This window comes from Dromaius novaehollandiae, chromosome 14 (genome assembly GCF_036370855.1).
Source record: "Dromaius novaehollandiae isolate bDroNov1 chromosome 14, bDroNov1.hap1, whole genome shotgun sequence".
NCBI classification, from domain to species: domain Eukaryota; kingdom Metazoa; phylum Chordata; class Aves; order Casuariiformes; family Dromaiidae; genus Dromaius; species Dromaius novaehollandiae.
The window spans coordinates 9,248,165-9,263,225 of record NC_088111.1 but is presented as its reverse complement, the minus strand read 5'-3'; the positions used below and the strand labels follow the sequence as shown (position 1 = coordinate 9,263,225).

The 15,061-nt window shown below is 42.4% G+C and overlaps 2 protein-coding genes and 1 pseudogene across 2 annotated transcripts in view; 2 read left to right on the top strand and 1 right to left on the bottom strand.

Moving 5' to 3' along the window:
- ERI2 (ERI1 exoribonuclease family member 2) overlaps positions 1–15,061 on the bottom strand; it is a 253,255-nt gene that overhangs the window by 221,790 nt on the left and 16,404 nt on the right. The gene's annotated exons all lie outside the window — the stretch shown is intronic.
- On the top strand, positions 516–4,943 carry LOC135329872 (acyl-coenzyme A synthetase ACSM3, mitochondrial-like; the record flags this gene model as incomplete). Its single annotated transcript, XM_064519917.1, has 6 exons — positions 516–717; positions 1,440–1,647; positions 1,890–2,033; positions 2,918–3,074; positions 4,002–4,081; positions 4,781–4,943. Coding segments are annotated over 6 exons (948 nt in total), but the record flags the coding sequence as incomplete, so codon positions are not given.
- LOC135329935 (acyl-coenzyme A synthetase ACSM3, mitochondrial-like) lies at positions 8,812–13,196 on the top strand (annotated as a pseudogene).

The following is a 15,061-nucleotide window of genomic DNA, read 5'->3' as shown; positions in this document are numbered from 1 at the left end:
CCAGAATGCTCCCGTCCTGCAAAAGCTATCCCCAGATCCTGCAAGGCACCTTTTGGCCCTTTAGGCTTCCTATTCTAGAATAACTAAGAAGAAAAATGCAGGTGATTAATATACAGCATTTCATAGCCTCTTCACGGTAAAGGAAAAACGACTTCAGAAATACCACCTCGCACTTAATAAATCTCAAGGTCACTGTACAAGTCAGGTGTCTGTTTTACAATTGAGGTAAGTAAGCGTAAGGGTAAGTAACTTACCCTGTAACGAGTCAGAATGGGAAGAACCATGAATCCCTTCTCTCAGTCTTAAACTAATCCATTCTATCTTGGCCCTGTAACCATTCAGTTGAACTTTATGGCTTACACCCCCCGGTTTATTCATTCATATTTATTATGCCCCAGGTTTATTCAGCATTCAATAAATGATGACTGTTTTCCTTCCTCAGGCTTAAATTAAAGGCAACATGTTCCCTAAATGAAGCATTTGCACTGTGCCCTGTTGTCCTGTAGGAGGGCAAAAAGCCTGAAAACCCTGCATTGTGGTGGGTAAGCGGTGACGGAGAAGAAGTGAAGTGGAGCTTTGAAGAGCTGGGAGTCCTGTCCAGGCAAGCGGCTAATGTACTGTCTGGTGCCTGTGGTCTGCAACCGGGAGACAGAGTTATTCGGATTCTGCCCAGGATCCCGGAGTGGTGGCTGCTGAATGTGGCTTGCATGCGAACAGGTTAGTAAAAGCATAGAAATGATTTATAGCTATGGCTGCTGTCACATACACCGATCATTGCTATTTAATAGACTCAGAACTACAAACATGCTAACGGGGATGATCATCACTGCCATGCTGGTCAACACCCTTCATGCCAAGTTTTGTCTTTATGGTACTTTTAGGATTTTTTGAACATGCTCTAGCTGTTAAGGAAATTCTGGGAGTCCGTGGACCTCTGTCATTCTCCTCTTTCCAGCACTTGTGATGCATCGCAAATGCATCGTCTTCTTAACTTACAATGCAATTAGCACATACTTACCCGAGTGTTTCACATGTTCCCCTGTGGGCTATGTTAAATACTCGGCTTGCCAGTATTTACAGCCCAGAATGTCTCGGGGCCTCACAAACACTAGCAGCATACCCTGTGAGGACAGGTACACCTGTATTTACTAGTGAAGAATACAAATCCAGAGGGGTAGCATGTCCCAGTGGCAATGCTTTCCACCCCAAAAAAGTCCTTCTGTTGGTTTCTTTGGCTGTCCCATGTTGAGCCTAGTATTTTCTAACTTGCAGTGATCCTCCCGTCGAATTTAATGCATGAAAAAGAAGGGTATATTTACAAATGCAGAGCCAAAGCCTGCTTTCAGCGCAGCCCTGTCCCACTAATAAGCACAAGGCAAGCTAGAGACTGTTTCTAGGTACAAGTATTGTTCTTAAATATTGAGAGTATTCTCCTTTAGGAACTGTCCCGATTCCTGGCAGGCAGCAGCTGACAGCAAAGGACATTCTCCATGGACTACAGAAATCAAAGGCAAAGTGTGTCATCACTGATGGTTCTGTGGCACCAGCTGTGGACTCAGGTGGGCCTGAATGGCAGTCTCTGAAAGCCAAGCTGCTTGTATCAGAGGGCCACAGAGAAGGATGGCTGAACTTCAGAGAGCTCCTGAAGTGAGTAACCACTACTGTGAAAGCGCCACAGAAACAATGAAAGGCAAGCACAGTGATTTGTTGTGAACAGGAAATGTTGGCACATGCCAAAATATTTTCCTCCCTTCAGGACTGCACAGTGGGAAAATGTCAATGTTTATGACACTTTTGCTTGCTGCAGAAGTTATTTTAGCCAAGCGTTTTCAAGAATGTGTAATTCACCCTTTCAAATCACTGTATTCCTCATTTTGCACATTTTAAAGGCATGCTCCTTCTGATCACCACTGCGTGACCACAAAGCGTCAAGACCCGATGGCCATCTATTTTACCAGTGGAACTACGGGGGCTCCAGAAAGGATTGCACATTCCCACAGCAGCTATGGCATTGGCCTCACAGTAAGTGGAAGGTAAGGCTATCACTTTAAATCACAGATGTATTTCTGTAGCTGGTAAATTGGCAGAAAGAAGGGGAAGAGAAGATTTTACCAGCAGCTCTGTGTTTCACTATTTTAAAAAGCAGCAGTTCTATTCAGTCCCAACAAGCCTTTTTTCTGTGCAACAAGGCGTAGTTGGAGGTTAGCTGCCTTAGTGTGTATTGCACTTGGCAGTCATACAGAGTCACTAACCTCTTTTTTCACATTTTCTTTAACTTCTTCTAAACTCTTCATTGTGTATAATTAATAGATTGCCCATTTACTGAACATCAGCAAAGAACAAGTTTATGAAGTGTGTACCATAAAAAGGGGGGAAAGACATGGCTCTTAGGCTTCTGAATTCATGCGTGACTGCTTTAGAGACAAGTCCCACAGGAACAAAATGCTGATAGTTCCGAACATAGGAAGGACTACACAGGTTCGTGAGATCTCTGAGTTTATAAAACTGTGTTGTTTAGAAAATTGGCGTAGCAATGCATCTCATTCTAACTGGCAAAGAGTAACAAATCAGAAGAGAGCAAACTAAAAAGTAAGTAAACCTCAAAGAATCCTTATCCCTACAATATGATTTCAACAAAACTCCTGCAATCTCATACCTATTTATTCAGCATCCTGTTTCGAGGTGGTATTAGCTTGTCCATCAGTATAATTTTTCTCCTAGAAAAATGCAACATCAGTCTATCCTGATGACATCTTCACTGCACTGTGACCCACTCCCGCTCAGAAATTCCGTCATTTGCTGATCATCATCTAGCCAAGAAAAACAGTGCTTCATTGGCACGTCTGTTGTTGATGTTTTAATATTGGCCCTCTTTCTGCCAAATAGAGATTGTGGACTCTTGCACTGTGTCACCCAGGTACTGGCTGGACTTGACTCCTTCAGATATATTTTGGAATACATCAGACACGGGCTGGGCAAAGTCAGGTTGGAGCAGCATTTTTTCCCCATGGATTCAAGGGGCCTGTGTCTTTGCACAGAAGATGCCCCGCTTCGACCCAAGCATTGTCTTTGAGGTAAGCAAGGAGAGCCCAGCAACAGCACTCTTCTCTCTGGCTCGTCCTCCCCAGATTTTCACTTCCCCAGAGCTATTCAGGGGCAGTATGCTGAAGAATTGAGAGCTTCACCAGGAAGTAAGCAACTGGTATTTCAGTAGTGAAGGCTGTAAACGTAAGCCCCCAAACACGAGAATCTTTAACGTCCCCAAATTTTTGTTCTGTACTCTGCTGAGAGGAGATTCGACTGCCCAAACCTGCAAACATCCATTCCTAGGCCTAAAAGTGAAGCCCGCAAGAAATGGGACAGGAGCTTGTGGAGTGCTTTGGTGGTGGTGTTAAAATGAGTGACAGCAGCAGATAATTGAGAATTTTGCTTGCATGTACTGTAGAACTGCATGTTAAGGAGTGAAGAGGCAGCAAGCCTATATTTCTTTAACAAATGGCACCAGCGTTATATTCTGTTACATCCTCTGCACGCAACTCTGTGAAAAAGACCACCATTATTCCTTTTACACGGAATCCCTTTATCATCATACCCACGTTACTGTGATGGCTGAAAATTGTTAGCTAACATTAAGATCCATTGAAGAACACTTTATCGGTCATTCCCCTCTGGAACGTCTGAAAAAGTAGCCTTATGGTTTCCTTTGTTTTCTACTTAAGTTGGAATTATGAAGAACTTCTGCAAGGGAGACTGAAAAGCTTTCCAGAGCACAAAGCTTGGGTGCGTTGAACTAGCTGTAAAAAGATGTAGATTCTGTTTTGAAGAAGAACCTGTTTAAATAGAACTGCTGTATATTCGTGTTGACGAGTACAAAGCTAACTGCTTTTGTTCTTGAGTTTTGTAAGCTGAATACAGAGATCGTTATGTTATCTCTTGTGATGTAGGTGAGACCTCACGTGTTTCAGTAGCGACATCTACTTTTTTTTATTCTAATTCTCTAGAGTCTGTCAAGATTTCCCATAACAGTCTTCTGTTCTGCTCCAACTGCCTATCGAATGTTGGTGCAACATAGACTGTCCAGGTAAGCCAAAGAAAAGATCCTTATTAGTGTATTTGATCAAAATAGTGGACCAAATGCTCTTCTCACCTTGACTTTACTTCAGAGTTACAATGATGTAATAGCAAAGGTAGTCATGTATTTCTCAACATCTTGAATCTGACATATTAGGAACAAAGCCAGAGTAAACATTTCAGGGACAGCGTAACCATCACAGATGCCACAAATTGTAGCAAACTTGCATGAGACTTTGAAAAGCAGTTTAGCTGATGAAATAGTAGGATAATAATGATAGCGTAGCATGATTGACCTACTTTCCAAAGTGCTTTTATAGTTGGATTCCCCTTCCCTTTGTTTTTCCCCTGCATTCCCCCACTACCATGCTCTACAAGAATAGCGCGTGTCAGTGCAGCTTGGCAACTCTCCTGTGACTTTTTGTTACCATTTTGTTGGAGACCCCAGTTTAGATTCTAGGGTTAGAAACACTGTATCAATTACTAGATGTTAAAATAATGGAGAAATAACAGAGCATTTGCATTTTTGCAGATTTGTTTATGTTTAGCTCCACACAATTGGAATGGAATGTATAGGACTTGGTGAAGATTTTATTTTCGTGTAGAAAGGACTCCATGATCCAGGAATACAATAAGGAAGGGGACATTGCAGACAGATCACTGTGTCTGCTTAACTCTGCCAATTATTTGCTTTTTCTTTCCCACCAAGCTACAAATTCAGAAGCCTGCGGCACTGTGTGAGTGCCGGGGAGCCAATCAACCCTGAAGTGATGGGAGAATGGGAAGAGCACACTGGGCTGGATATTCACGAAGGCTACGGACAGGCAGAAACCGTATGTTCAGACACTTTGCAGCTACAGCAATAAATTCCATTAGGGTTGCCAAGAAAATGTGAAGAAGTCAATTAGAGTAATCAAGAGTGGGAAAATGTAGCTTGTAGAAGTCATAGAATAATCATAACAGTTGCCCCCCAAATCCAAAGACTGCTTTTCATGCCAGTGGGCTTTTGGCTTGGGAAGTAAAACAAAAAAGGTGTGTTCCTCATAGCTGCATGCCAAATGTTGCTTTCTAGACTCACCCTGGAATGGTTCTAGGCCGGCAAGTCCAGAGCGGTTCTAGGTCGCCAAGTCTAGACCGGTTCTAGGTCGCCAAGTCTAGAACCGAATCGAGACCGGTTCTAGGTCGCCAGGTCTAGAACCGAGTGGAGGGCGGTTCTAGGTCGCCAAGTCTAGAACCGTCCCAGATGCTCCCTGGTATGGTTTCAGACTCACTGGCCTAGAACACTTTGCAGTCAACTAGTTCTGGGTCATGGGGGGGGGGGTGCCTGTGAAAGTTCCAGATTGAGGGGTTCCTGGAAAGGTTCTGGAGCCAGTGCACCTAGAAGCATTCTAGAGGTGTGGCTCAAGTCTAGAACCATTGTAGTTGAGTGAGTCTAGAACTGAATTGGAGATTCTGTCCAGAACTGTTTTAGGTCAGCGGGAGTCTAGTGCCATTCCAGGTCGAGGTTCCCTGGAAAAGGTTGCAGATTGGGACATTCCTGGAAATGTTCTAGGTTGGCGAGGAATCAAGAATCACTTTTCAGAAGTGCAACAATAAATACATTTTTAAAAGTTGCAGCTCAATACAAGTATGTTTAGAAAAATGAGTATAAATAAAATCTGTATCGTGGCAGTGATGTTTAAAGACTGGACTAGTAAAGAGTTTAAAATAGATGATAAAATAGAAGTGTAAAATATTTACCATCAGCTGTTCATACTTTAATTTTAGCACTCGCAGCTTGATCAGTTCTCTCACTTCATTAATGAGATAGTTTATGACATGCTTGAGCAATTTCCACTTTTATTTACTTTAACCAAGCATGTCATTTTGGTCCCATTCTCAGAAGACATATCTAAGATCATTTGACCGTCCTGATAATAGTAAGCAGCAACAAGTAATTAAGCTTAAGATCTGGACAAAACCCCATCAATTTTCAAGTTCTCATAGAGCGTCTAAGACACAAGTATTTCTTGTGGGAAGAATTTCCTGCAGTGTTGGAAGAAGTTCCAGGAGAGGTCAAAGCATCTGCATTCGCCGTGAGAACATTAGATTTCTCTTTCAGAAATGCATATTCCCACTTGAAGTATCCACAGCCTTTCTTATTGCCTTCCTGCTTACTGACAGGACAACCACAAAATGCTTTGCCGTGATTTGGACCGGTATTTGATACATACAGTCTTTTAGCTCTTCGACCGCAATGACACCGAGGGGGGGGTTGGTTTTTCATTTTTGGCAGCTCTTACAGATTGATTCAAATTGACTGTGGAGTTCAGAATGGCAGGAGACACTTTGGACAAGTTTGAACTTCTTGAAGGTAAACAATGCCTAAAAGATGCAGTCTTCTCTTTCTAGATAGCAAAAGAGTGTTTTTTCGCTGGTGGGAACATTTTTGGACTTGTTGGCTTTCTTTGAGGAGCCTCGGGAGTGGAATCATTTCCAGTTAATGCTGAATGTGGTGAAGTAGCATTTGCCTTTGCAGGTGGTAACTTAAAAGCAGAAAAGTTTGAAGTCTGCCTTTGGACCATTCCTACATTATAGATCATAGTATCGGGACTTTTGTAAACGATAGACTTCCGAGGTTCCACAGGTACCACAGTTTTCCCCAAACTTTGAAGATCTGAACTCATCACAACTGATGCTCTAGAAATTGTTGTTTCTTCAGATGCTGTTAAAATAGCTGTACTGGAGTCATCTTTGAATGGAACACAATCTGAATTGTGTTCATACTGTGATTCTGGTATGAAAGCTACCTCTTCCCAGTCAGTCAGCAGAGAGAAATAATCGGAACTAGTACTAGTATCCTCATCAGAGATATTAACTGAGGGGATGGTAGTGGAGACAAGCACTAGTCCTGATCCATGTACTGGAGAGCTGTATTTGGCAGTAGTCGTCAGGTGCCCATTGCGGAACCCTTTCTGAATGCCTGTACCGTGAGATAGCTGTGGCTGTCCAAGAGGAAAAGCAAATCTGTCAGCAGATGCTGTTAAAGAGCTTTGGGCTTGATCATGTAAATCAGTCCTTAAGCTGCTGCTAGATGCAACATGGATGGCTGTAGAGGAATTGATTGTGCTTCTCTCCTGTTGTTCTCCTGTTTGTACGTTGGAATTTATCATAACTCCGGTAGCACTGTTGTGGTTTTCCTCCGCTGGAGAGCTTATTTTGCAAGTTGTATCTCCAGATGTTTCAGGTCTGCTATTACTTCCCAGTGGAGTCTTGTCAGTGAAGTTTATACTCAGTGTTCGGGAAATCAGGTTCCCCTTTGGATGTGCCTAGGGAGTCCCCAAATGGAGGGGAGTTCCCACAAATGGAGATTTGGGGAAATGAATCCCCAGAAGTAGAAATCAATGCTCTAAATTAATAAGCATATTAGCCTAATGATGTTCTGTTCAATTCATAGTCAAGATGCTGGGTTGTTTATTTGAATAGCTCATCTCTCATCTGGATGCCAGGCTCTGAAGCAAGTAGAAGGGAAGATGTGAAGAAGTTACTAAGCTTAGCCAAAGATTTAGTAACCTTCAGCACACATCCATCACAAATCATCCTCCAAGCAAGACGGGCAGTATTCCGAGAATCATCCAACCCTTGAAAAGAATGGTTATGTTCATATTCTTCCTTTTAAACTACTGTTAGTGGGGGAAAAGGCATTCAGGTAAGGCTTACATAAATGGAAGGGATTCACGGAACTCTGACACATGGTTTTCTAGAGGAAGTTCGGAAAAGGGCAGTGGCAGTAAAGTTTCCTTTGCTGAACATCTAATGGTCATCTAACCAGAGTTTAATATATGGTCCTGATTACTAACATTCTTGTTTTGTTTTATCACTTATATCAAATTCCGATTGTACTAATATTCTCTTACACTAATAAGATGTCCAGACCTATCCAGTAAGATCAAGTTTCCTTGATTCTCCCTCGATTTCCTTATTCTTCCCCCACTGTCTTTTTCTTTTGAACCCTAATAATTTGATGTTTGGCTGTGTTGTGCAACATACACTTCAAAGGACTAGGCCAGATTTCAGAAAAAAGCATAAACTTAGAGATGACAAACTCTTATCTTTGAAGCATCTGGTCTTTCTTATTTTGATGCTTTTGTTGAACAGAGCATTACGTAACTTGAAAAAGTTACAGTAGCTGTTTAGCTTTATAAAAATATATATATATAAGATGAGAATCATCATATCATACTTACCAGAATGCTCCCGTCCTGCAAAAGCTATCCCCAGATCCTGCAAGGCACCTTTTGGCCCTTTAGGCTTCCTATTCTAGAATAACTAAGAAGAAAAATGCAGGTGATTAATATACAGCATTTCATAGCTTCTTCACGGTAAAGGAAAAACGACTTCAGAAATACCACCTCGCACTTAATAAATCTCAAGGTCACTGTACAAGTCAGGTGTCTGTTTTACAATTGAGGTAAGTAAGCGTAAGGGTAAGTAACTTACCCTGTAACGAGTCAGAATGGGAAGAACCATGAATCCCTTCTCTCAGTCTTAAACTAATCCATTCTATCTTGGCCCTGTAACCATTCAGTTGAACTTTATGGCTTACACCCCACGGTTTATTCATTCATATTTATTATGCCCCAGGTTTATTCAGCATTCAATAAATGATGACTGTTTTCCTTCCTCAGGCTTAAATTAAAGGCAACATGTTCCCTAAATGAAGCATTTGCACTGTGCCCTGTTGTCCTGTAGGAGGGCAAAAAGCCTGAAAACCCTGCATTGTGGTGGGTAAGCGGTGACGGAGAAGAAGTGAAGTGGAGCTTTGAAGAGCTGGGAGTCCTGTCCAGGCAAGCGGCTAATGTACTGTCTGGTGCCTGTGGTCTGCAACCGGGAGACAGAGTTATTTGGATTCTGCCCAGGATCCCGGAGTGGTGGCTGCTGAATGTGGCTTGCATGTGAACGGGTTAGTAAAAGCATAGAAATGATGTATAGCTATAGCTGCTGTCACATACACCGATCATTGCTATTTAATAGACTCAGAACTACAAACATGCTAACGGGGATGATCATCACTGCCATGCTGGTCAACACCCTTCATGCCAAGTTTTGTCTTTATGGTACTTTTAGGATTTTTTGAACATGCTCTAGCTGTTAAGGAAATTCTGGGAGTCCGTGGACCTCTGTCATTCTCCTCTTTCCAGCACTTGTGATGCATCGCAAATGCATCGTCTTCTTAACTTACAATGCAATTAGCACATACTTACCCGAGTGTTTCACATGTTCCCCTGTGGGCTATGTTAAATACTCGGCTTGCCAGTATTTACAGCCCAGAATGTCTCGGGGCCTCACAAACACTAGCAGCATACCCTGTGAGGACAGGTACACCTGTATTTACTAGTGAAGAATACAAATCCAGAGGGGTAGCATGTCCCAGTGGCAATGCTTTCCACCCCAAAAAAGTCCTTCTGTTGGTTTCTTTGGCTGTCCCATGTTGAGCCTAGTATTTTCTAACTTGCAGTGATCCTCCCGTCGAATTTAATGCATGAAAAAGAAGGGTATATTTACAAATGCAGAGCCAAAGCCTGCTTTCAGCGCAGCCCTGTCCCACTAATAAGCACAAGGCAAGCTAGAGACTGTTTCTAGGTACAAGTACTGTTCTTAAATATTGAGAGTATTCTCCTTTAGGAACTGTCCCGATTCCTGGCAGGCAGCAGCTGACAGCAAAGGACATTCTCCATCGACTACAGAAATCAAAGGCAAAGTGTGTCATCACCGATGGTTCTGTGGCACCAGCTGTGGACTCAGGTGGGCCTGAATGGCAGTCTCTGAAAGCCAAGCTGCTTGTATCAGAGGGCCACAGAGAAGGATGGCTGAACTTCAGAGAGCTCCTGAAGTGAGTAACCACTACTGTGAAAGCGCCACAGAAACAATGAAAGGCAAGCACAGTGATTGGTTGTGAACAGGAAATGTTGGCACATGCCAAAATATTTTCCTCCCTTCAGGACTGCACAGTGGGAAAATGTCAATGTTTATGACACTTTTGCTTGCTGCAGAAGTTATTTTAGCCAAGCGTTTTCAAGAATGTGTAATTCACCCTTTCAAATCACTGTATTCCTCATTTTGCACATTTTAAAGGCATGCTCCTTCTGATCACCACTGCGTGACCACAAAGCGTCAAGACCCGATGGCCATCTATTTTACCAGTGGAACTACGGGGGCTCCAAAAAGGACTGCACATTCCCACAGCAGCTATGGCATTGGCCTCACAGTAAGTGGAAGGTAAGGCTATCACTTTAAATCACAGATGTATTTCTGTAGCTGGTAAATTGGCAGAAAGAAGGGGAAGAGAAGATTTTACCAGCAGCTCTGTGTTTCACTATTTTAAAAAGCAGCAGTTCTATTCAGTCCCAACAAGCCTTTTTTCTGTGCAACAAGGCGTAGTTGGAGGTTAGCTGCCTTAGTGTGTATTGCACTTGGCAGTCATACAGAGTCACTAACCTCTTTTTTCACATTTTCTTTAACTTCTTCTAAACTCTTCATTGTGTATAATTAATAGATTGCCCATTTACTGAACATCAGCAAAGAACAAGTTTATGAAGTGTGTACCATAAAAAGGGGGGAAAGACATGGCTCTTAGGCTTCTGAATTCATGCGTGACTGCTTTAGAGACAAGTCCCACAGGAACAAAATGCTGATAGTTCCGAACATAGGAAGGACTACACAGGTTCGTGAGATCTCTGAGTTTATAAAACTGTGTTGTTTAGAAAATTGGCGTAGCAATGCATCTCATTCTAACTGGCAAAGAGTAACAAATCAGAAGAGAGCAAACTAAAAAGTAAGTAAACCTCAAAGAATCCTTATCCCTACAATATGATTTCAACAAAACTCCTGCAATCTCATACCTATTTATTCAGCATCCTGTTTCGAGGTGGTATTAGCTTGTCCATCAGTATAATTTTTCTCCTAGAAAAATGCAACATCAGTCTATCCTGATGACATCTTCACTGCACTGTGACCCACTCCCGCTCAGAAATTCCGTCATTTGCTGATCATCATCTAGCCAAGAAAAACAGTGCTTCATTGGCACGTCTGTTGTTGATGTTTTAATATTGGCCCTCTTTCTGCCAAATAGAGATTGTGGACTCTTGCACTGTGTCACCCAGGTACTGGCTGGACTTGACTCCTTCAGATATATTTTGGAATACATCAGACACGGGCTGGGCAAAGTCAGGTTGGAGCAGCATTTTTTCCCCATGGATTCAAGGGGCCTGTGTCTTTGCACAGAAGATGCCCCGCTTCGACCCAAGCATTGTCTTTGAGGTAAGCAAGGAGAGCCCAGCAACAGCACTCTTCTCTCTGGCTCGTCCTCCCTAGATTTTCACTTCCCCAGAGCTATTCAGGGGCAGTATGCTGAAGAATTGTGAGCTTCACCAGGAAGTAAGCAACTGGTATTTCAGTAGTGGAGGCTGTAAACGTAAGCCCCCAAACACGAGAATCTTTAACGTCCCCAAATTTTTGTTCTGTACTCTGCTGAGAAGAGATTCGACTGCCCAAACCTGCAAACATCCATTCCTAGGCCTAAAAGTGAAGCCCGCAAGAAATGGGACAGGAGCTTGTGGAGCGCTTTGGTGGTGGTGTTAAAATGAGTGACAGCAGCAGATAATTGAGAATTTTGCTTGCATGCACTGTAGAACTGCATGTTAAGGAGTGAAGAGGCAGCAAGCCTATATTTCTTTAACAAATGGCACCAGCGTTATATTCTGTTACATCCTCTGCACGCAACTCTGTGAAAAAGACCACCATTATTCCTTTTACACGGAATCCCTTTATCATCATACCCACGTTACTGTGATGGCTGAAAATTGTTAGCTAACATTAAGATCCATTGAAGAACACTTTATCGGTCATTCCCCTCTGGAACGTCTGAAAAAGTAGCCTTATGGTTTCCTTTGTTTTCTACTTAAGTTGGAATTATGAAGAAATTCTGCAAGGGAGACTGAAAAGCTTTCCAGAGCACAAAGCTTGGGTGCGTTGAACTAGCTGTAAAAAGATGTAGATTCTGTTTTGAAGAAGAACCTGTTTAAATAGAACTGCTGTATATTCGTGTTGGCGAGTACAAAGCTAACTGCTTTTGTTCTTGAGTTTTGTACGCTGAATACAGAGATCGTTATGTTATCTCTTGTGATGTAGGTGAGACCTCACGTGTTTCAGTAGCGACATCTACTTTTTTTATTCTAATTCTCTAGAGTCTGTCAAGATTTCCCATAACAGTCTTCTGTTCTGCTCCAACTGCCTATCGAATGTTGGTGCAACATAGACTGTCCAGGTAAGCCAAAGAAAAGATCCTTATTAGTGTATTTGATCAAAATAGTGGACCAAATGCTCTTCTCACCTTGACTTTACTTCAGAGTTACAATGATGTAACAGCAAAGGTAGTCATGTATTTCTCAACATCTTGAATCTGACATATTAGGAACAAAGCCAGAGTAAACATTTCAGGGACAGCGTAACCATCACAGATGCCACAAATTGTAGCAAACTTGCATGAGACTTTGAAAAGCAGTTTAGCTGATGAAATAGTAGGATAATAATGATAGCGTAGCATGATTGACCTACTTTCCAAAGTGCTTTTATAGTTGGATTCCCCCTCCCTTTGTTTTTCCCCTGCATTCCCCCACTACCATGCTCTACAAGAATAGCGCGTGTCAGTGCAGCTTGGCAACTCTCCTGTGACTTTTTGTTACCATTTTGTTGGAGACCCCAGTTTAGATTCTAGGGTTAGAAACACTGTATCAATTACTAGATGTTAAAATAATGGAGAAATAAAAGAGCGTTTGCATTTTTGCAGATTTGTTTATGTTTAGCTCCACACAATTGGAATGGAATGTATAGGACTTGGTGAAGATTTTATTTTCGTGTAGAAAGGACTCCATGATCCAGGAATACAATAAGGAAGGGGACATTGCAGATAGATCACTGTGTCTGCTTAACTCTGCCAATTATTTGCTTTTTCTTTCCCACCAAGCTACAAATTCAGAAGCCTGCGGCACTGTGTGAGTGCCGGGGAGCCCATCAACCCTGAAGTGATGGGAGAATGGGAAGAGCACACTGGGCTGGATATTCATGAAGGCTACGGACAGGCAGAAACCGTATGTTCAGACACTTTGCAGCTACAGCAATAAATTCCATTAGGGTTGCCAAGAAAATGTGAAGAAGTCAATTAGAGTAATCAAGAGTGGGAAAATGTAGCTTGTAGAAGTCATAGAATAATCATAACAGTTGCCCCCCAAATCCAAAGACTGCTTTTCATGCCAGTGGGCTTCTGGCTTGGGAAGTAAAACAAAAAAGGTGTGTTCCTCATAGCTGCATGCCAAATGTTGCTTTCTAGACTCACCCTGGAATGGTTCTAGGCCGGCAAGTCCAGAGCGGTCCTAGGTCGCCAAGTCTAGAACGGTTCTAGGTCGCCAAGTCTAGAACCGAATCGAGACCGGTTCTAGGTCGCCAGGTCTAGAACCGAGTGGAGGGCGGTTCTAGGTCGCCAAGTCTAGAACCGTCCCAGATGCTCCCTGGTATGGTTTCAGACTCACTGGCCTAGAACACTTTGCAGTCAACTAGTTCTGGGTCATGGGGGGGGGGTGCCTGTGAAAGTTCCAGATTGAGGGGTTCCTGGAAAGGTTCTGGAGCCAGTGCACCTAGAAGCATTCTAGAGGTGTGGCTCAAGTCTAGAACCATTGTAGTTGAGTGAGTCTAGAACTGAATTGGAGATTCTGTCCAGAACTGTTTTAGGTCAGCAGGAGTCTAGTGCCATTCCAGGTCGAGGTTCCCTGGAAAAGGTTGCAGATTGGGACATTCCTGGAAATGTTCTAGGTTGGCGAGGAATCAAGAATCACTTTTCAGAAGTGCAACAATAAATACATTTTTAAAAGTTGCAGCTCAATACAAGTATGTTTAGAAAAATGAGTATAAATAAAATCTGTATCATGGCAGTGATGTTTAAAGACTGGACTAGTAAAGAGTTTAAAATAGATGATAAAATAGAAGTGTAAAATATTTACCATCAGCTGTTCATACTTTAATTTTAGCACTCGCAGCTTGATCAGTTCTCTCACTTCATTAATGAGATAGTTTATGACATGCTTGAGCAATTTCCACTTTTATTTACTTTAACCAAGCATGTCATTTTGGTCCCATTCTCAGAAGACATATCTAAGATCATTTGACTGTCCTGATAATAGTAAGCAGCAACAAGTAATTAAGCTTAAGATCTGGACAAAACCCCATCAATTTTCAAGTTCTCATAGAGGGTCTAAGACGCAAGTATTTCTTGTGGGAAGAATTTCCTGCAGTGTTGGAAGAAGTTCCGGGAGAGGTCAAAGCATCTGCATTCGCCGTGAGAACATTAGATTTCTCTTTCAGAAATGCATATTCCCACTTGAAGTATCCACAGCCTTTCTTATTGCCTTCCTGCTTACTGACAGGACAACCACAAAATGCTTTGCCGTGATTTGGACCGGTATTTGATACATACAGTCTTTTAGCTCTTCGACCACAATGACACCGAGGGGGGGTTGGTTTTTCATTTTTGGCAGCTCTTACAGATTGATTCAAATTGACCGTGGAGTTCAGAATGGCAGGAGACACTTTGGACAAGTTTGAACTTCTTGAAGGTAAGCAATGCCTAAAAGATGCAGTCTTCTCTTTCTAGATAGCAAAAGAGTGTTTTTTTGCTGGTGGGAACATTTTTGGACTTGTTGGCTTTCTTTGAGGAGCCTCGGGAGTGGAATCATTTCCAGTTAATGCTGAATGTGGTGAAGTAGCATTTGCCTTTGCAGGTGGTAACTTAAAAGCAGAAAAGTTTGAAGTCTGCCTTTGGACCATTCCTACATTATAGATCATAGTATCGGGACTTTTGTAAACGATAGACTTCCGAGGTTCCACAGGTACCACAGTTTTCCCCAAACTTTGAAGATCTGAACTCATCACAACTGATGCTCTAGAAATTGTTGTTTCT